Genomic DNA, 16958 nt, shown 5'->3' with positions numbered 1-16958 from the left:
CCATCCCTGCGGCTGGGAAACAGGGATTTGCCCTTTCTTGCAAGCTCGAGAAAAAGACATATGCAGTCAAATCACCTGCTCACCTAAAATAAGACCCTGTAGTCCAAAAGCACAGGACCTGGGGATAGGGAGCTGGAACCTCTCTCCTGTCTGGGACAGCCAGAAAACTTGCTGCCAGGGGCCAGGACCACAGGGTCTAGCCCTAAACACCACAGTTGGGCCCTCCCAAAGAGTCCTCCCTGGGGGTTCTGGTACAGGGCGCTCCCATTCCCATCTGCTCAGCCTCCATGCAGGACCAGGGTCCTGGTCCCCAGTTCACAGACTCAGGAGCTTCATCTAAGGGCACAGCACCTCTCAGCTGGTAGAGCCGCAGACAGAAGCCTGGATCTGCCGGCCATTCCCCTGCCACTTACCCTCCCCCCTCAACAGAGAGCAGCAGTTGGGGCTGCAGCACGACCCCATGCCTTGGCAGCAGTGTGGCCCGTACACAGTTACCTTTCTTGGCAGGCTTCTTGTTGTTGTTCAGCTGTCCACTGACGTCCTGTAGCCGCTTCTCTAACTCCTTCTTCTTTTCCTGAGCTAACTCCTCCTTCGACTTGGCCGCCTGCTTCTTCCCGCTTGTGGCTGGAGAAGAGCACAGAGCTGAGATGGTGGGGTGGGACAGACATAGGACAGGTGGCCACCACAGGTGCACAGCAGCCGCCAGGTGCCATCCAGCCATCCCAGATGCTCACAGCGTGTGCTGGGCCCCCACAGCGTGTGCCACTGCCTCTGAGTCTGAGGAGAACTTACCCAGGGTCAGGTGCACCTGACTGCAAGGATCACATGACTCCATCCAGGAGGAAGCACGTGGGCCCACTGACAGGGCACACCCCGGGTGTTCCCTGGGGCCAGGGCCACTGCCCAGCTCTCTTGCTGCCACAGGGCTGCCTCTCACTCTCCAGGACCTGCTACCCCAGGCAGTGCCTTGTCCCCATCCAGTAAAGTCACGGACTTCCTGGGCAACCTGGGCTAGCCTGGCAGATGTCCATCCTGGGAGGTTGGACCCTCACTCCAGGCAAAAGGGAACTAACTGGTTTGTCCTGGCTGGGGACCATCAAGAGGTCACCTGCAACCTTGGTCCCAAATGGAGCCCCAGGAAGGCTTGTGGTGGCAACCTTAACTGGCACTTGAATGAATGGGTCCAACCCAGTGGTCCTGCCCGTCCCAGTGACAGCCAAGGCAGGCAGGTGCTGCCCACCTGCCCCACAGCAGGGAAGATGGGCCCAGCTGAGCAAACAGGTGTCCTTGGGGCACATGGTGGGAGTGGACAAGGAGAGTGACCTGCCCCACTACCTGGCTTTCCCCATCTAGGCCTACAGGAGAGGGGAGGAGGGGAGGCAGGGATGAGGGCAGGGATGGTGAGCATGGTGCTCAGCCCCCACAACTTACAGAATGGCTTCCTTTGCTTTTTCTGTAAACAAGACTTGACATATCTCTCTAGCTCCCGCAAAGTGGTTGGTTTCAGAGTCTCAAAGTCAATCTCTATCTCATCGGGGTTGGAGTCCCTGAGCGAGGGCTCCCGGGACTGGATGATGTGTACCACCCGGCCCAGTTTCTCCCCGGGCAGCCGGTTGATGTCTAGGCTGAGCTGGCGCTTCTCGTCATAGCTCATGGGCAGGCCTTCTTCCTCCTCTTCCGAGTCGTAGGAGGCTGATGCCTGCTTGCCACCCTTCTTCGGCTGCCTGAGGCACAAGGCAAAGAACATCGTGGCACAGAGTCCCCGCCCCTTTCTCCCCAGCCCAGAGCCTGCCCCCTGTCCTCCCAACACCCGTGGAGCCCCCAGCCCAACAGAGCCCCTGCCCCCATCCTTCCAGCCCAACAGAGCCTCTGCCCCTCATCCCCGTTCTGTCTTGGCCTTCTTCCTTTCCAGAACCAGGCTCTTTTACCAAGAGGCAAGCCCTAAGTGGTGCCCCAGAACAGAGAAGCCAGGTGGACTGTCTGAGCGTTGCACATGCGTCTGCAGGGACATAGAAGACTCTGTTTCAGAGGTCAGAGCAGAAGTTGCTCCCAACTTGGGGATTTCCAGGCCTTGGCCAGAAAAGACTGTAGTGGTCAGTTCCTCTCAACACCCTACAGGCATCTCATTTAGCAGGTCAAAAACTGATCTCCATATTCAAATAATCCAAAAGGAGGCAGAAAAGGGGACAGAGGAATAAAAACCAGAGGGACAACAGAAAAGAATAAAATGGCAAACCAAAATGCAATTTATCAATCATTACATTAAATGTAAACAGTCTAAACACACCAACTAAAAAGACATATAATCAGGATGGATAAGAAATAAGACCTGACTTACATGGGTCTCAAACCCTACGTTAAGTACAATGACAGAAGTAGGTTAAAACTAAGGAGATGGGGAGACTAAACCCTGCAAATGCTAAATGAAGAAAAACCGCAGTGGCCGTGTTAGCTTCAGATAGCAGAGACTTCAGAACAAGGTCAGGAAGAAGAGGGACGTGGCATAGTGAGAAGAGGATCAACTGACCAAGAAGACATCACAGTGCTCAAAGTATGTGCCTCTGAAAACCAAGCTTTAAAACGTATGAAGCAAAACTGATAGAACCAAAGGGAGATAGAAACATCCACAATTACAGCTGGGGAGTCAACAGTTCTCTCGGTGATTGATAAAGCAAATCAGCAAAAAGAGAGGAGACCCCAACAACATCATCAACCAAATTAACCTGACATGTAGGCAACACTCAATCCAACAGCAGAACACATGTTCAAGTCCACATGGAACATTCCCCAGTTCCCAGCCATAAAATAAATCTTAACAGGAAGTATCGAGATCACACACAGTATGTTCTCTAACCCTAATAGAATAAAAAACCAGTAACTGAACCATGTCCAGAAAAATCTCCAAATACTTGGAAATTAAACAACATACTTCTAAATAACCTGTGATCAAAAAGGATGTCAGAAGGGAAATTAGAAAATATTTTGAACTAAATGAAATCGCATATATCAAATTTGTGGAGTACAGCTAACATAGTGTTTAGGTACAAACATATAGTATTAAATGATTACATTAAAAATGAGGTCTCAAATCAATAATCCTAGTTTCTACTTTAAGAGAGCAAATTAAGTCCAAAGCAAGCAAAAGGAACTGATAAAAATAAGACCATAAAGAAAAGGAAGTGAAAGCAAATAAAACCCAATGACATCAAATACTGGTAACAGCCAATAAAAGAAATCATTTTCTCTCCAGATTCACCAAGAAAAAAGACAAATTACCAAAGAAAGGACACCTCACTAGAGGCCCTACAGATGTTAAAAGGACAATACGGAAAAAAAATAAAAAAAAATAAAAAAAAAAAAGGACAATACGGGCACACGTGTTCCACAATTCAGGTGAAATGGAGCAATGTCTCGAAAGGCACAAATACCCAAAACTCACTCAGGATGAAACTGATAACCTGACTAGCCCGGTACCTAAAAAATAACTGAATTCATCATTAAAAACTTTCTACCAATGAAAACTCCAGGCCCAGATGCTTTCACTGGGGAATTCTATTTAAAATTTAAGAGTTAATACCAACTCTATAAATCTATCCAGAAATCAATCAATCTATCCATCCAGAAAATAGGAGAGAACACCTCCCAACTCATTTTCAAGGCCAGTATTATGCTGACACCAAATCCAGATGGACACTATGAGGAAACCTGATTTCTGCCTCTCCTCTGAAGGGTGGGGTGGGGGAGAGGACAAAACTCGAGCATTCCCACCACCACCTCTCAATGATGCCGCAGACCACTCAGCTGCCAGAGCCCAAACCCCCGACTCCGCATGGCCCTGTCCTCCTGCCTCCAGGCACCAAGTCCTGTCCCTTCTGCCTCCCCCTCCATGGCCACCCCGGCCTCTCTTGCCTGCATAGCCACGAAACCTCCCGGGCTGTCCTTTCTCCTCTTCCTGCATCCCACCACTCCATTCTCCACACTGACTAGGATCTGACCACTTCCAGCTCAAACACTTCATGACGTCCCTTCACCTGCTCAGAGGATAAAACGAGAGGCCTCAACAAAGCTGGCTGATCCCAGCAGCCTCTCCTGACCCCTCTTCCCAAAGCAGTCTCCATTCCTCAGTGCAGCCAACTTTGTCCTAATTCCCACTAATTCCTACAATGTGTCTGCTGGCCCCCACAGCTTTGTCCCCACTGTTCCTGACTCTCAGAACCCTATCCTGACTGCTGCTGGGCTTGCTCCTGCACAGCGGTCACCCCTCCTCTGGGAAGCCTTCCTTCTACCTTGCAGTAGAGGCATGCTGGCCTGGAGCGCCTTCCCCCCATCCTCATCTCCCTGTTGTCCTGTCTGTGGCAGGCATTCCTCAGGGCAGTGTCTGGCACTGCAGGAGGGAAGACAGAGGTAGGTGGACCAGAAAGAAGAATCTGTGCCAAGGCGCAATGCCCCAGATAGAACCCCTGGCGCAAATCAGGGAAATGAGCCCAAGGCCTTGAGATGCCGAGGTCTGTGCCAGATAGTGTGACCACTCTAGTACCCGAGATCAAGAGGCTAGCCCCAAGGACAGCTAAGTGATACCCTCCAGAGCCCAGTCTTCCCAGCAGAGGCCTCATTTTATCCCTGTACTCTTCCCAAAGGTGGGAAACAAGGACCCCAGCCTGTTTTCCATGGACCAGCCCAGTCTCTGTCCCAAGGACCCACAGCCATGGTGCAAAGGCCCAAACCTAGTACCCTTCCTGCCACACAAGCACTGAGGACACACAACATTGGGCTTGGAGGGACCTGAAGGGCGCCACAACCCACCTGCTGGCCGTGGCTGTGCTGCTGGCCTTCTTGGCGGGAGCCTTCTTCGGTTGGGCCTGCTTGGCAGGTGGGGCCACCTTGGCCTTCTTCTCGTCCTCAGACTTTGCCTTGTGCCTCTCCTTGTCCTTGTCTTTGTCCTTGTCCTTCTTCTTCTTCTCCTTTTCCTTCTTCTCCTTCTTCCTCTTTGGCTTGTTCACTGGGGCCTGCGACAGGGCGGCTAGCTGCTCGTGCACAGCCTTCAGCTGGAAAATAGCAGGTAGCTGAGCAGGGCTCCCTGGGAATAGCCCAAGAGGGCCACGGGTGATGGCGGGGGGCCTTGGGCTGCCCTTGGAGCTACCTCAACCGGGGAGGTGAGCCAGGAGCTGAGGGCATCAAAGCCCCACTCGGCCCTCACTACCCCTGTGAGTGCTGGAGAGCTGCCGGGCCTCACCATCCTCACCTGAAACATGGCTCACGGGTGGCCAAGAGGTGGACAGAGGAGTCTGTTGGCGCATTCGGACCAGTGCAGGTGGCATAGTAACAACTTGATAAAAGGCAGCTAATGCTTTACTCGCCACTTTTCAGACAAAGACAACTCTACATAGAGGTTTATGCATCTGTACGAAGGAGGTTTTCAACAGCTACTTTTAGAAGCCATTTAGGGCAGCCCGGGTGGCTCAGCGGTTTAGCGCCGCCTTCAGCCCAGGGCTTGATTCTGGAGATCTGGGATCGAGTCCCATGTCGGGCTCCCTGCGTGGAGCCTGCTTCTCTCTCTGCCTGTGTCTCTCCCTCTTTCTGCCTCTCTGTGTCTCTCATGATTAATAAATAAAATCTTAAAAAAAAAAAAAAAAAAATAGAAGCCATTTGGATGTCACGTGGTAGATATGCAGGATTAAAATGATCCAGGGCCAGCAGCTAATGTTTACCCCATGCCGACACATACGTGGTAGCATGTTAAGTGCTTTACATACTTCTCATTTCAGCAACGCCCGAGGGTCATGAGGGCCCATAAGCTCCACCTCATTGGAGAGGAAATGGGGCCACAGATCCGGGGCCACTGGGGGTCTACACCCAGGACCATCTTCCCTGCGGTGTCACCTCTAACGAGGCTCAGCCCAAAGTCAAACGGCAACCTCACACTAGTGACCACAGAGCCACTTCTACTCTGCTCTCTCCTCCCTGTCAGATAGACCAAAGTGGGACCACCCCGTTCCTACAGCAGCCACAAGCCAGCACCCTCTAGATGCTTCCATGGCGAATGAGGCACCCAGGGCCCAGCAGGACCCCAGGCACAGACAACACAAGTCAGGCTGGCACGACCCTGATCTGCAGGCACTCCCAAGGGGCCCTCGGCGCCGATGCCTTCCCCTCGTCCTGCCCAGGGCGGCCCGGCCCGGTGGCACACCTGCTCCTGCAGCTCCGCCAGCCTGGTGGCCCGCTCCTCCTCCGAGTCCGAGCTGCCTGAATCCGAGGAGCTCTCCTCGCTGCTGCGGCTGCTCTCGGCACCCTTGCTCAGCACGGGGGCTGCGGGGGCAGGCAGTGCCGGTGCCTCCACCGGCTCATCCGGCATCTTGGCAAACCGCATCTCAAACACGTCCTGTGGGAAAGCAGGGGCCACCTGAGGTCCTGGACGCCCATGGGGAGCCCCTTGGAGTGGGGGACCCACACCTGAGCGTCCCTGAGATGCACTCAGAGCTGCACCCGCAGTTACTTCAAAGGCCAGGCCTCGAGGGGGACTGGGTCACCCCAGCTTGCTCACCCTCCCTCCCTCCCTCTGTCCCTGTCCAGGCACTGGGTGCGGGTCTGGGGCAGGGACCAGGGGCCAACCACAGCAGGTGCAGCCTTCTAGGAACTGGTCCACAAACTCCCTTTACTAAGCACACAAGCCTTCTGTCTTGTCAAGATCTGCGTATCCTTTTGACTTCTGGGTCTGAGGCCCTATAGGCTGCCGCCCACTGCAAAGCAGCTCCCAAGTTCCTACCTTTGACCTATGACCTCTGCAGGGCCCCCAGATGCTGGGTCTGGGGGCCAGTTCACATTCTCCCCCATTCTCACCCTAGGATTTTACCATAGCATCATATATCTCATTCCAAGCTGGGCCCAAAAGTTGGCTCAAAGGCACAAGTCTTATCCTGTCAAAACTGGCTTTGAAAAGCCCCTTGGCCAGCTCAGAACAGAACAGGACCCAGGCCCTCAGGGACACCTCCCAGCCAAGGTTCCCTCTCCTGGCAGCCTAGGTTCATTTCAGATGGGGGTGCACAGCCACATGGGAGCTCTATCTTCACTAAGATCATACACCCGAATCCATATCAGCTCACACAAGATCCCAACCTACTGACAAGGCATCATCTCCAGGTTCTGGTCCCAGACTCTACTCTTTGAATGAAGACATTCCCAGAAGCACAGATGTGCACAGCGGCCTGGCCTGCTCCTGGCACATGGCCTAGAGGAGCACTGACAGCAGGCTGCCTCAATGCTGGGCTCCGACACCAGCGCTGGATTTGCATGACTGCACTAGTGCAGTTACCGAAGAGCCATTGGTAATCGAGACTGGTGGCCTCTGTGCCCATATTGCTGAGAACCAGCTGTTGCAGGAAAAGAACCAGAGCCACTGGCCTCTGCACTCTGCTTGCACACCCGATTTGCCACCAGCACTGCTTGGCTTCCTTATTAAGCTAAACCACAAGTTACCAGGTTTAGGAGTATCACAGAGCCAACATGGAGTAGGATTGTGCAAAGTCTTTTGTTCCAAAACACAGTGGGGGCGTGGTCTCCGTAGAAAACTACAGATCCTGCTTGCTTCCTGGGGCTACTAAGACTGCCATGCCATACTTCCCAGTGGGAGCCGGTCCACATAGGGTGCAGCCGGCAACAGCAGAGCCTGGGAAAGGCTCACACGCAGGAAGACCCAGCAGCACGAAAGACAGCTTCTCCCTCCTCCCTCCTCTGAGTCCTGGGAGGTCAAGGGTGATACCATGAGCTGTTTCACGGGTTTTCAAAAGGGTTCTAAGCAAAGACTAGGAACACCTCACATAACAAAGAGCCTACATGGGGGGGGGGGGGGGGGGACTGCTAGAAGAGAGTAGAGATCCGCAAATTTTACTCTTTCCTCCGAAAAAAAAAAAGTCTTTCAATTACATAACGTTTAAATTTTGATACTATTAGGGTGCCTGGGTGGCTCAGTTGGTTAAGCGTCTCTTTATTTTGTTTTAGGTCATGATCTCGGGGTCCTGCGAGGGAGCCCTGCACCAGGCTCCACTCTCAGCAGGGAGTCTGCTTGAGATTTTCTCTCCCCCATCCGACCCTCCTCCTGCTTGCACCTGCATGCTGTCTCTAAAATTATTTTTAAAAAGTATCTTTAAAAAATTTTGATGCCGTTATTTAAAAACACAACAATGCATGTCATACAGAGAGTGCACTGACCCACACAGAAATAGGTGGGCAGCACCCAGACTTCGGCAGAAAGTCGCACGTGTGTGTGAGACCTGAGGGCACAGGTACATGGGTCCCTACACAGAAGGCCACTCACCTTCCCTACAGTCCCCATGCCTTGTCCCCCAAACTGTCTGCTTTTGTCAGAAAAGGCCGCACAATCATCACGTGACCCAGCTTCCAGCAGCCTGACCGGCAGGCCCATGACAAAACCCCCCTCGCAAAGTGAAGTGGTGGGAGGAGGCATGCCTGCCTTCTCTTCTCTTCCCCCCGCTGCTGGAGCATGAGCCTGTCCCGAAGGGTGCCTTCCCTGCAGCTCTGCCTGCAGCTCCTGGAGGGCAGAGGTTGGCCTGTTCACCCCCATGTCCCCGGGAAGCAGGTGTGGGGCCTGGCCCACACTGGGCACCACTCAAGAGAAAGGTGTTATGTGGGTGAGGCTCTCCCACAGAGCCCTGTGTCTTTCCTGGGCACCCACCCTAATTTGCTGGTCCCACCAATGCCCAGAAGGATCCCTGCCTGAGAGCCTCGGGTTACCTGGAGCTTCCTGGCCATGGCCACCACCTCGTGGTCTGGGGGGTTGTATTTGTAACAATTGGAGAACATTAACCGGATGTCAGCAGCGAAGCCCTGTGCGTCTGGGTACTCGCGACTGTCCATCTTCTTCTGTAACACATAAGCAGCAGGGTGTGAGGGGCACTGCCTGGCACTCTGGGGCTCAGCCAGACCCCACGTGCATGCACACGACCCAGCACACGACCACCAGCCACGGCCCAGCCCAAGCACAGCACCACACGACCCAGCACATGACCACCAGCACACGACCCAGCACACGACCACCATCCACGGCCAGCCCAAGACCCCAGAAAGAGTGTGGGACGGGAGTGGGACTCGCGGGCTTGGAAGGGAGGGGAGGCAGCCACCCGGGGTGGAGGGCAACGCAGGAATCCTGGCTCCTATAGCCGCCCTGTAACGTCTCCTTGCTCTAGTTCTCAGCTCTACACGTTGGGTCACTTTATACAGCGAAGTCCCTGACAGGAAGAGCTCCAGGGGGATCGCAGAGCCTCCAGTAAGTCACTGCCACCTCGGGCGGAATGTCTATTCAGTTCACAGATCAGGACACTGACTTCGTCCCCAAGAGAATCCAGGCATTGCTGGCCAGCCTCCCCCTTGCAGGACGCACCAGATGGTCCCAGCCAACCCAGGAGGACAAGGCAGGGTTGGGGGAGAGACAAAAGGCACCTGCATGTGCACAACAGAAGCACGACCATCAACAGACACACAAGATAGTGGTTCGCAGTAAGGGCAAGTGGAAGGGAACTGCTTGGTGAGGGAGTGAGCTCTCTGTGTCTGGGTGGGGTCAAGTAGAAACCATGAGTCAGGGCCATCCTGTCAGCAAGGGGGCCTGCAGGAGCCGACGGCCTGCCCGGCTGGCACCTGTACGGACAGAATCCTGGGCTCCCCGCTCAGCCGCCCCTGGCTGTGTGGCTTGGAGTCACCATCCTCACTGGCTCCGCAGAGCTCTAGGGGTTAAAGGGGGCAGGAGGGACGCCTGGGTGGCTCAGTGGTTTAGCGTAATCCTGGAGTCCTGGGATTGAGTCCCACATCGGGCTCCCCACAGGGAGCCTGCTTCTCCCTCTGCCTGTGTCTCTGCCTCTCTCTCTCTCTGTGTCTCTCTTGAACAAATAAATAAAATCTTAAAAAAAAATTCTAAAAAGAACAAAAGTTAAAAAAATAAATAAATAAAGGAGCGTCACTGGGGTCAACAACGCCCCCATCCAGGTGCTGTGAACCCTGCCGGCTCCAGGCCTCAAGAGTTGAAGCGGATCCCGGGACGCTCCACCAGCAACTCACCTGGGGTGGGCCCTCCAGCCTCCACGTCCCCGTCTCTGACCCGCAGGGGTACATGCAGACGAAAGGCCTGGCCCCTGTCCCCCCAGCCCAAGTCCCGCCAGGACACTGTGCAGGGTGGACGAGACAGACACGCAGCCCTGCCCAGGGGCCAAGGGGGCCAGCTGCCCGCTGCCAGCCCAGAGCCAGGCCACGCATACCCTAAGCAGGGACAGCGCCTCCGTGATGCGGGCACCTGGCCTGACACGTGCAGCCATTCCTGCTGCCCCACAGTCAGGACCGGCTAGCAGAGAGCAGGCCTCTGCCGAGAACAAATCCAACCAGGGTTAGGGCTTCTCCCCAGGAGGGGGACAGTGCGAGCTTGGCCCTCCTGCCTCTGCTCGGATCTTTCTGCTCATTCTCTACTCGCGCTGACTCACACGGATAAGACATTGTCTGAAGGAAAGGAAGGTACCAGGCTCCCGGCAGGGGAGGTATCCGAGGAAGAGGCTTGGTGCTGAGTGGTTCGCCCACCACCACAGGCTGCCTTCACTGAGAAAGCAGGCACAAGGCCAGGGACCAGCTGCTCAAGGCCCAGACCCTCTGTGTAGATAGCAGCAACTGCTCCCCTTTGCAGGGGTACCTTTAAGCGCCACATGGGCAGCTCGTGGGGGAGCTGGGCTACAGTCCCCAACTGCTGGGGTGTTCCTGGGAGACCCAGAGGCCAGCACCTGGCTGGCTCACAGTACTCCTGAGGGCAGGTGAGCCAGGGCCCAGCCCAACGGGCGGCCAGAAACCCCACCTGCATGTGCTCAGGAGCCCCTGTGCGGGAGGCCCCAGCTCTTGGTCTCAACTCTGCTACTTCCCCCACTCTGGGCAGGGAGAGGGTGGGTCACCTGAAAGGGCCTCCCTGAGGACATCCTGAAACCTGCAAACACACCAGGACAGGACACGGGTTCTAGTGGAACAGATGACTATGAAGCCCCAGGCTCAGGCATGGCAGGCAGGCCTCGTCCCCCCCCGCCCAGACACGCCAGACCCATGCCACCCATGGGACACGTGCCAGTGGCACTCTGGGTGGCGCCCCTGCCAGCAAGAGGCCACATGGTACCTTGACGGTGCTGAGGTCCATCGGGTGCTTGATGATGTCGTGGTAGTCATGCAGCTCCAGGGCCTCGGCGTCCACCGGCTTGTAGAAGGGCCAGGCGTAGGCCGCATGCTTCTTGGACAGCATTTCCTTGAGGATGCTGTCACAGTGCCGCAAGTGCTCCGACAGCTTGCCCTTCTTGCCCGCATGCTGGGGCACCTCGCCATCCTCTAGATCCTTCTTGGGCGGTTTGATGGGGCGGCCCCCACTCTCTCGCCGTGCCACCACCTTGGCCTGCTTGGGGTCTGACAGTGGCGGGGGCGACTCGCTCCGGCTCGCGGTGATGGCAGATGTCGTGGGCGTCGTGGTGTCTGCTTTCCGCTTTACACCCTTTTTCTGCGACAGTGAGATGACCAGTGAGCTCAAGAACGTGCAGTGGGCACGAGAACACCCATGCTTGCAGCTGTGCCTTCCACAGTGTGCTCCGCCAGGCTCCAAGCAAAGCGACAGCATGCACAGCCATACCCATCCTCCCGGCTGCCCCTGCGCAGTCCACAGGATGCCGAGGCTCAGAGTGGCCACATGTTGGGACCCAGGTCACACAGCTGGTAGTGGGAAGGCTGGACTCGGAACCCAGCCCAGGGCCGCCCCTCAAGGGTCCTCTCCCTTTGCCCCTGGGGTTCCAAGGTCACGCCTGAACAGCGTGAGGTGTGGCATGCAAATCACCAGTGCCTAACCTCAGGCTCGTGTGTGAGGCTCCAGACACAAGCTTGACCCGGGTGACCTGGCCCCGGGATCGTCCCCAGGTGGGACTCAGGCTAAGGGACAGCAGAGACAAATGGAAATCCCTGCTTATAAAGGCCAGTGGGAAAGCTCCAGCCAAGGGCCTCAAAGCTGGAGCTTCAAGGACAGCCATCGTGGTGCAGGCCGAGGCCAGGAGGCAGGAAGAGCATGCCGGGCAGGGGCCGGGGCCGGGCAGCAGCGGGTTCAGGACCGAGGACTCCAGGGGGCTGACTGGGCAGGTCTGGACTTTAATCCTGAAGGCAGTGGGAGCCACAGAAAGCTATTTTCCGCAAGGGGAGGGAGTGCCAAAGTGACCCGTAGAGCCTCTTGTGGGTGTGAAGGGCAGACACTCTCATGGGCTGTGCCCTGAGAGCGAGGACATGTGGTAGAGCCGTGGGTCCACGGCATGTGAGTCTCTTCAGGTACCACGCCCGGGGACCTCAGGTGTGCTCTGCAGCCAGGGCTCAGTACGTCCCCGAGACCAGCTCAGCCAGCTCCCAGCCTCTCAGACTGGCAGAGGAGCCCCTCAGAGCCGAGGCTCCCCCTCAGGCTGACGGGCTCACAGGACCTGCCCTCTGGGCCACCGCCACGGTCTCTGGCCCAGCCAAGCCACCACCACCAGGCTGGCAGGGGCACAACACCTGGCTATCCACAAACACTTGTGGGTATCCACAGGACACCAAGCGTGTGCCACAGAGGCCTGCAGGGGAGCACCTGGCCATGGCAAACAGGGCATGCTCCAAAAACAGCCGGGCACTATGTAAGGCAGCCTGGCCGGGCGCCGCCCGCAAGTGCAGGCAGTAAAGGCCACAGGGGAGGGGAGGCAATGGCAGGGGCGTTTTACCTTGGGGGGGCCACTTAACCCCCCTGAGCGCCTGCTTCCGCATGTGTAAGGTGGGGGAAATACTGTCTGCCCCATGGGGCCGCTGCGAGGGGTAAATGGAAGACGACACACATCAATGCCCAGCTGGTGGCCTGCCCTGGCCAGGACGGTCCCTGCCATCAGAGTTCCCAGACAAACTGGGGAGACGGACGCACTGGAGCTCACGCTAATGGGGCTGCGAGGTGCAGGGCGCAGGTGATGGCTCCTCACCATGCACGCAGGCCTCTGCCCTAACTCCAGGCGGGAGCAGGGGAGCCCCGGACTCCTCCCCCTTACTCTCCCACGCCTCCCCACGGTAATCCATGCACTGCCAAGGCCAAGGCTTCAGGGCCAGAGAAGCTGGGGTTCAGCGCAGCCTGCCCTCACCAGCTGTGTGACCTGCACTCCCTGAGCCTCGGTCTCCCCGTCTGCGTCAGGGGCAACGGCCCAACCTCACGGGTGTAGAACCACTCCAATGTCACGTGTACCAAATACCCAGTAAGTAGTCGGTGCCTGGGGACAGGTGGCAGATGTCCCCCCCCTCCCCACCCCTGCTCACATCCAGGAACCCAGGCCTGGTGATCAGAGAGTCAGCTGACCTAGTCCCCAGGGACACTCACCTTGACGACAGGCGGTGTGGGAGGGACCACAGGGATGATGGGCGTCGAGGGAGGAGGTGGGGCGGCGGCCGGGGGAACAGGGACCGATGTGATGTTTGCAGTAATGGTTGGCACAGGGGTGGCAGCAATGACAGGCGTCTGGGAGACAGTGGGGGGGACGCTCTGGAAGGGGGTTGCTGGGGAGACAGAGGACACGGCCACCACTTGCTGCGTACCTTGAAGACAAAGGAAGGATTCTGAACACGCCAGGCTCTACCTGCCAGCTAGCTTCCAGACGCTTCCTGGACCATCCTCAGCCAGAGCACACCAGTGCTGGGGAGACCCTCCTTCTGAGACTCCTGGCCCTGCCCCTCGGCTGCCTTCACGGAACCGGCCTCCACAGGCACTCACCCAACAAACGAAAGGCACTCCCTCTGGCCAGAGACCAGCCTGGGAGGCAGAGCCAGGCCTGGGCCTGAGAAACTGGGGGTCAAGTCAGACTCCACCAATAACCAGCTGAGTTACCAGGGCAGAGCTACTGAGACACCCACAGTCCCATCTGCAGAGTGGGATGGCTGGCAGTGTTGGGGACCCACCCCAGCCTCTCCATCAGGGTGCACCTCTGTTCTGTTCCCGTTCCTGGCCCAGGTAAGACCCCCCCCACCCCCCACCCCAGGGCTCCTAATGCTAATCCTGATCCCCACTGCCCTCCTGACAGGAGACTTGGCCCCTCTCCTGTCACGGAACAGACAACACCTGCTAAAGAGGCAGTGTCCTAGGGGGACAAAGGGATCTCCTGTGCAGACTTTTGGGAGAGGCGGCCTGAGAGCACAGGGACGCGGCAGGACCACAGCCTCCCCAGCAGAGCAGACTCCAAGGCAGATATAGATGGTAGCACTACCACCCAGACTGCCCCCACATCACAGAGAGGGACACTGAGCTCAGAGAGGCCAAGGGACCCGCCCGAGAAACGCTGCTGTCACGTCCCAGGGGGGTGTCGGGATAGAATGGCAGCACCGTCCACCCCTTTACCTGCACTCTGGGTTCCTGCAGCCGGTTTCCGCCCTTTGCCCTTCGGAGCAGGGGGTAATAATTCAACTTCCTCCTGGGGCATCTGGGCCACTTTCTGCAGAAAAATTTTCTCTAAGGCTTGGGCCATTAGCACTATGTCATCTGTGGGCTGAAGACACAGGGAGAGCCAAGGTCACTTGTTGGGAAAGGGGCCACATGCATGCAAAAGACTTCACTGGTCGTGGCTCAAGAAACGTTTATGTAAAACTCTGTTAAAAGATCTGGTAGGGCGGGGGGTGGGGGAGGCAAAAGGAGAGTATCTCATTTGGCACGGCACGTGCAGAAAACAGAACCTTCTGTCCAGTACAACTCAATCCATCTTCACTTTATCACATCGCTACCACCAATGACAAAACCCCACAAAGTCAGGAGCAGGTGGGCTTTCCTTAATCTACTCTTCTTGCTGAAAACCATCGTGTAGATGGGTTCCATCGGCACGCAGGGGCCTGGCCACTTTGGGTGGCTGCACGGGGCTGTCAGGGTGTGCACACACATGTGCTGTGGCTCTACACCCATGAGCCCGCACTGGCCCCATCAGTGTCCCTACACCCGGAGCTCCTAGGTCCAAGGGCACGAAATAATTCCACACGTAAACTACCTTCCCCCCACCAGGCTGCTCCAGGCTTCACTCATCCCAGGGGTCGTGGGCAGCACGTAGGTCCCCCCGAGCAAGGACTGTGGCCAGAGGGTGACACCCCTCCTCCATCGGAGAGCTGCTACAGAGCCTGGGCACCCCCCCCAGGGGCCCCGTGGCCTGCACTCAGGGACTCACGGGGGCATTTTGGGGCTGCGTCCCAGGTACTTTCTTACCTTGTTATAAATGTAACAATTTGTAAACATGGTGTTGAAGTCCTGCATACATTCGCTCGCGCTCCAGTAATAATTATTTTCTAGTCTCTTCTTAATAGTCCCCATATCCATTGGGTTTTTTATGATTTTATGGTAATCCTGGGAAAGAGATTTTCAGAGGCATCATCAGCGCACTCTGCAGTGTCATGTTCGCTGTCCCCGAGGAGGGCGATGGCACACGGAGTATCTTCTCAGGTGAGCTGGGTACCATGGTTGGACCAAAGGCAGTGTCTGGTCAGCTGAGGCCGGGTGCAGGGCCTGGGGCGAGCGCCGGGCCCACTTCAAACCACCACCATGCCTCTCACCCGAAAGATTCTGTCTGGATGGGCGGGGCTCAGAGACGCACAGAACTGGGCAGCCGGGGCAGGCCCAGGACCCACCGGCACTGTGGAGAGGGCACCGAGCCTCCAACTCGACTCCAACCCCAGAGCCCGCCGGTAACCCATGCCGAACTGGGACCAGGGCTTCCCCTGGAAACGCTCAGGGTTTCTCTGGGTCCAAATAAGGAACCCATGAGATGATGGGGCCAGCACCCCTGGAGAGTGGGCCACAACCTGCACTGAACGTTTGATGGCGAAGGGCGGAGGCACGGTTCTACAGGAGGGACACAGGAACAGCAAGGGGACAGCTGCTCCCTTCCCTGCCTGTGGGACTCGAGTTCTCCCCGGCTCCCTGCACACTCCCATGCCCCAGGAACCCCTCTGCTCCTCGGTCACCACGGGCCCTGGGCTGGGCCTGGCTTACCGGCACCACAGCTGCCTGGGCCTAGGCACAGTTCTTCCAGACGGTGTGTGTGGGGTGGGGTGGGGAGCGGCCAGAGGGGCAGGGATGCCAGTGTGGAGGGTAGGGGGTACTCACGGGCAGGTTCAGCTTGATTGCATCTACGGGCTGGTAGAAGGGCCAGGCGAACTGGTGTTTCCAGAGCGTCTTTACCACCACGTTCTGCATGTACTGCAGCTGGTTGGTCTTGCGGCCAGGCTTGGCAGGGTTGGAGACCTCCGGCGGGGGCGGGTTCACCGGGCCCGGGGCCGCCGGGATCCCCGCGGGCGCGACCGTCGTCGTGGTGGACATCCTCCGCGGCTCGCTCACTGGCCGTCACAGCAGCGGCTCAGGGAGGCCCTCGCTTCCACTATGCTCCTTTTGGAGGCCTGACATCCCATTTCTGGGCCCAACCAGGCAGCACCTACAGGGCAGGAGGCACAGCACAGACAGGCCGGTCACCAGGGCCCCACCTCGGGGACTCCTGAGCACACCTGAGCAGTCACGGTGAGGCCAGGTCACGCTGCCCACGCCACTCACCCTGCTCAGACCGCCCTCACCTGCTACCTGCTCTGACTACTGCTGTCAGGCGGGGGCAGGGATGTGGCGTGAACACAGGCTGCCTGGGTGGGCGGGACAAGGCAAGGGTGGGAAGGTGGCCGTCCAGGCACACAGCCAGCAGCGGGAGGCGGGGGCCCAGGAGGCGGCCTCTCCTGGCTCACTGCCCACCAACTGCCCGCCTACTGGGGGCTGACTCGGACTGTTCTTGAGCGTGGCAATTTTGGAGGAATGATTCACACGTAGAGAGGGCTCCAGCATCAACCCCACAGAGCCGAGCCAGGCAGGCAGAGCATTCGCAGAATCGCGCGTGGCGTGTGGAGCTGGGCCCCTTTGGGGCGAGGTTCTG

At 57.2% G+C, this 16958-nt stretch overlaps 1 protein-coding gene across 3 annotated transcripts in view; it reads right to left on the bottom strand.

The window, feature by feature from the left end:
* Nucleotides 1-16958, bottom strand: part of BRD3 (bromodomain containing 3) — a 34273-nt gene that overhangs the window by 4426 nt on the left and 12889 nt on the right. The window contains exons 1-11 of one of the 3 annotated variants that reach the window (XM_077851280.1): nucleotides 16592-16947; nucleotides 16151-16475; nucleotides 15254-15391; nucleotides 14405-14552; nucleotides 13394-13608; nucleotides 11153-11524; nucleotides 8749-8877; nucleotides 6188-6379; nucleotides 4804-5045; nucleotides 1432-1724; nucleotides 496-624 (exon numbers count right to left, since the gene is read on the bottom strand). In XM_077851280.1, coding sequence (XP_077707406.1) covers nucleotides 496-624; nucleotides 1432-1724; nucleotides 4804-5045; nucleotides 6188-6379; nucleotides 8749-8877; nucleotides 11153-11524; nucleotides 13394-13608; nucleotides 14405-14552; nucleotides 15254-15391; nucleotides 16151-16363 — 2071 coding nt within the window. In that variant the 5' untranslated portion in view covers nucleotides 16364-16475; nucleotides 16592-16947. Of the gene's footprint in view, nucleotides 1-495; nucleotides 625-1431; nucleotides 1725-4803; nucleotides 5046-6187; nucleotides 6380-8748; nucleotides 8878-11152; nucleotides 11525-13393; nucleotides 13609-14404; nucleotides 14553-15253; nucleotides 15392-16150; nucleotides 16476-16591; nucleotides 16948-16958 lie in introns of those variants that run through there. The other 2 variants (XM_077851279.1, XM_077851278.1) reach the window with 2 other exon arrangements.

Source organism: Canis aureus, chromosome 16, assembly GCF_053574225.1.
Source record: "Canis aureus isolate CA01 chromosome 16, VMU_Caureus_v.1.0, whole genome shotgun sequence".
Taxonomy (NCBI): domain Eukaryota; kingdom Metazoa; phylum Chordata; class Mammalia; order Carnivora; family Canidae; genus Canis; species Canis aureus.
The sequence above is the reverse complement of the archived record's forward strand: the minus strand, read 5'-3'. Positions and strand labels throughout refer to the sequence as shown.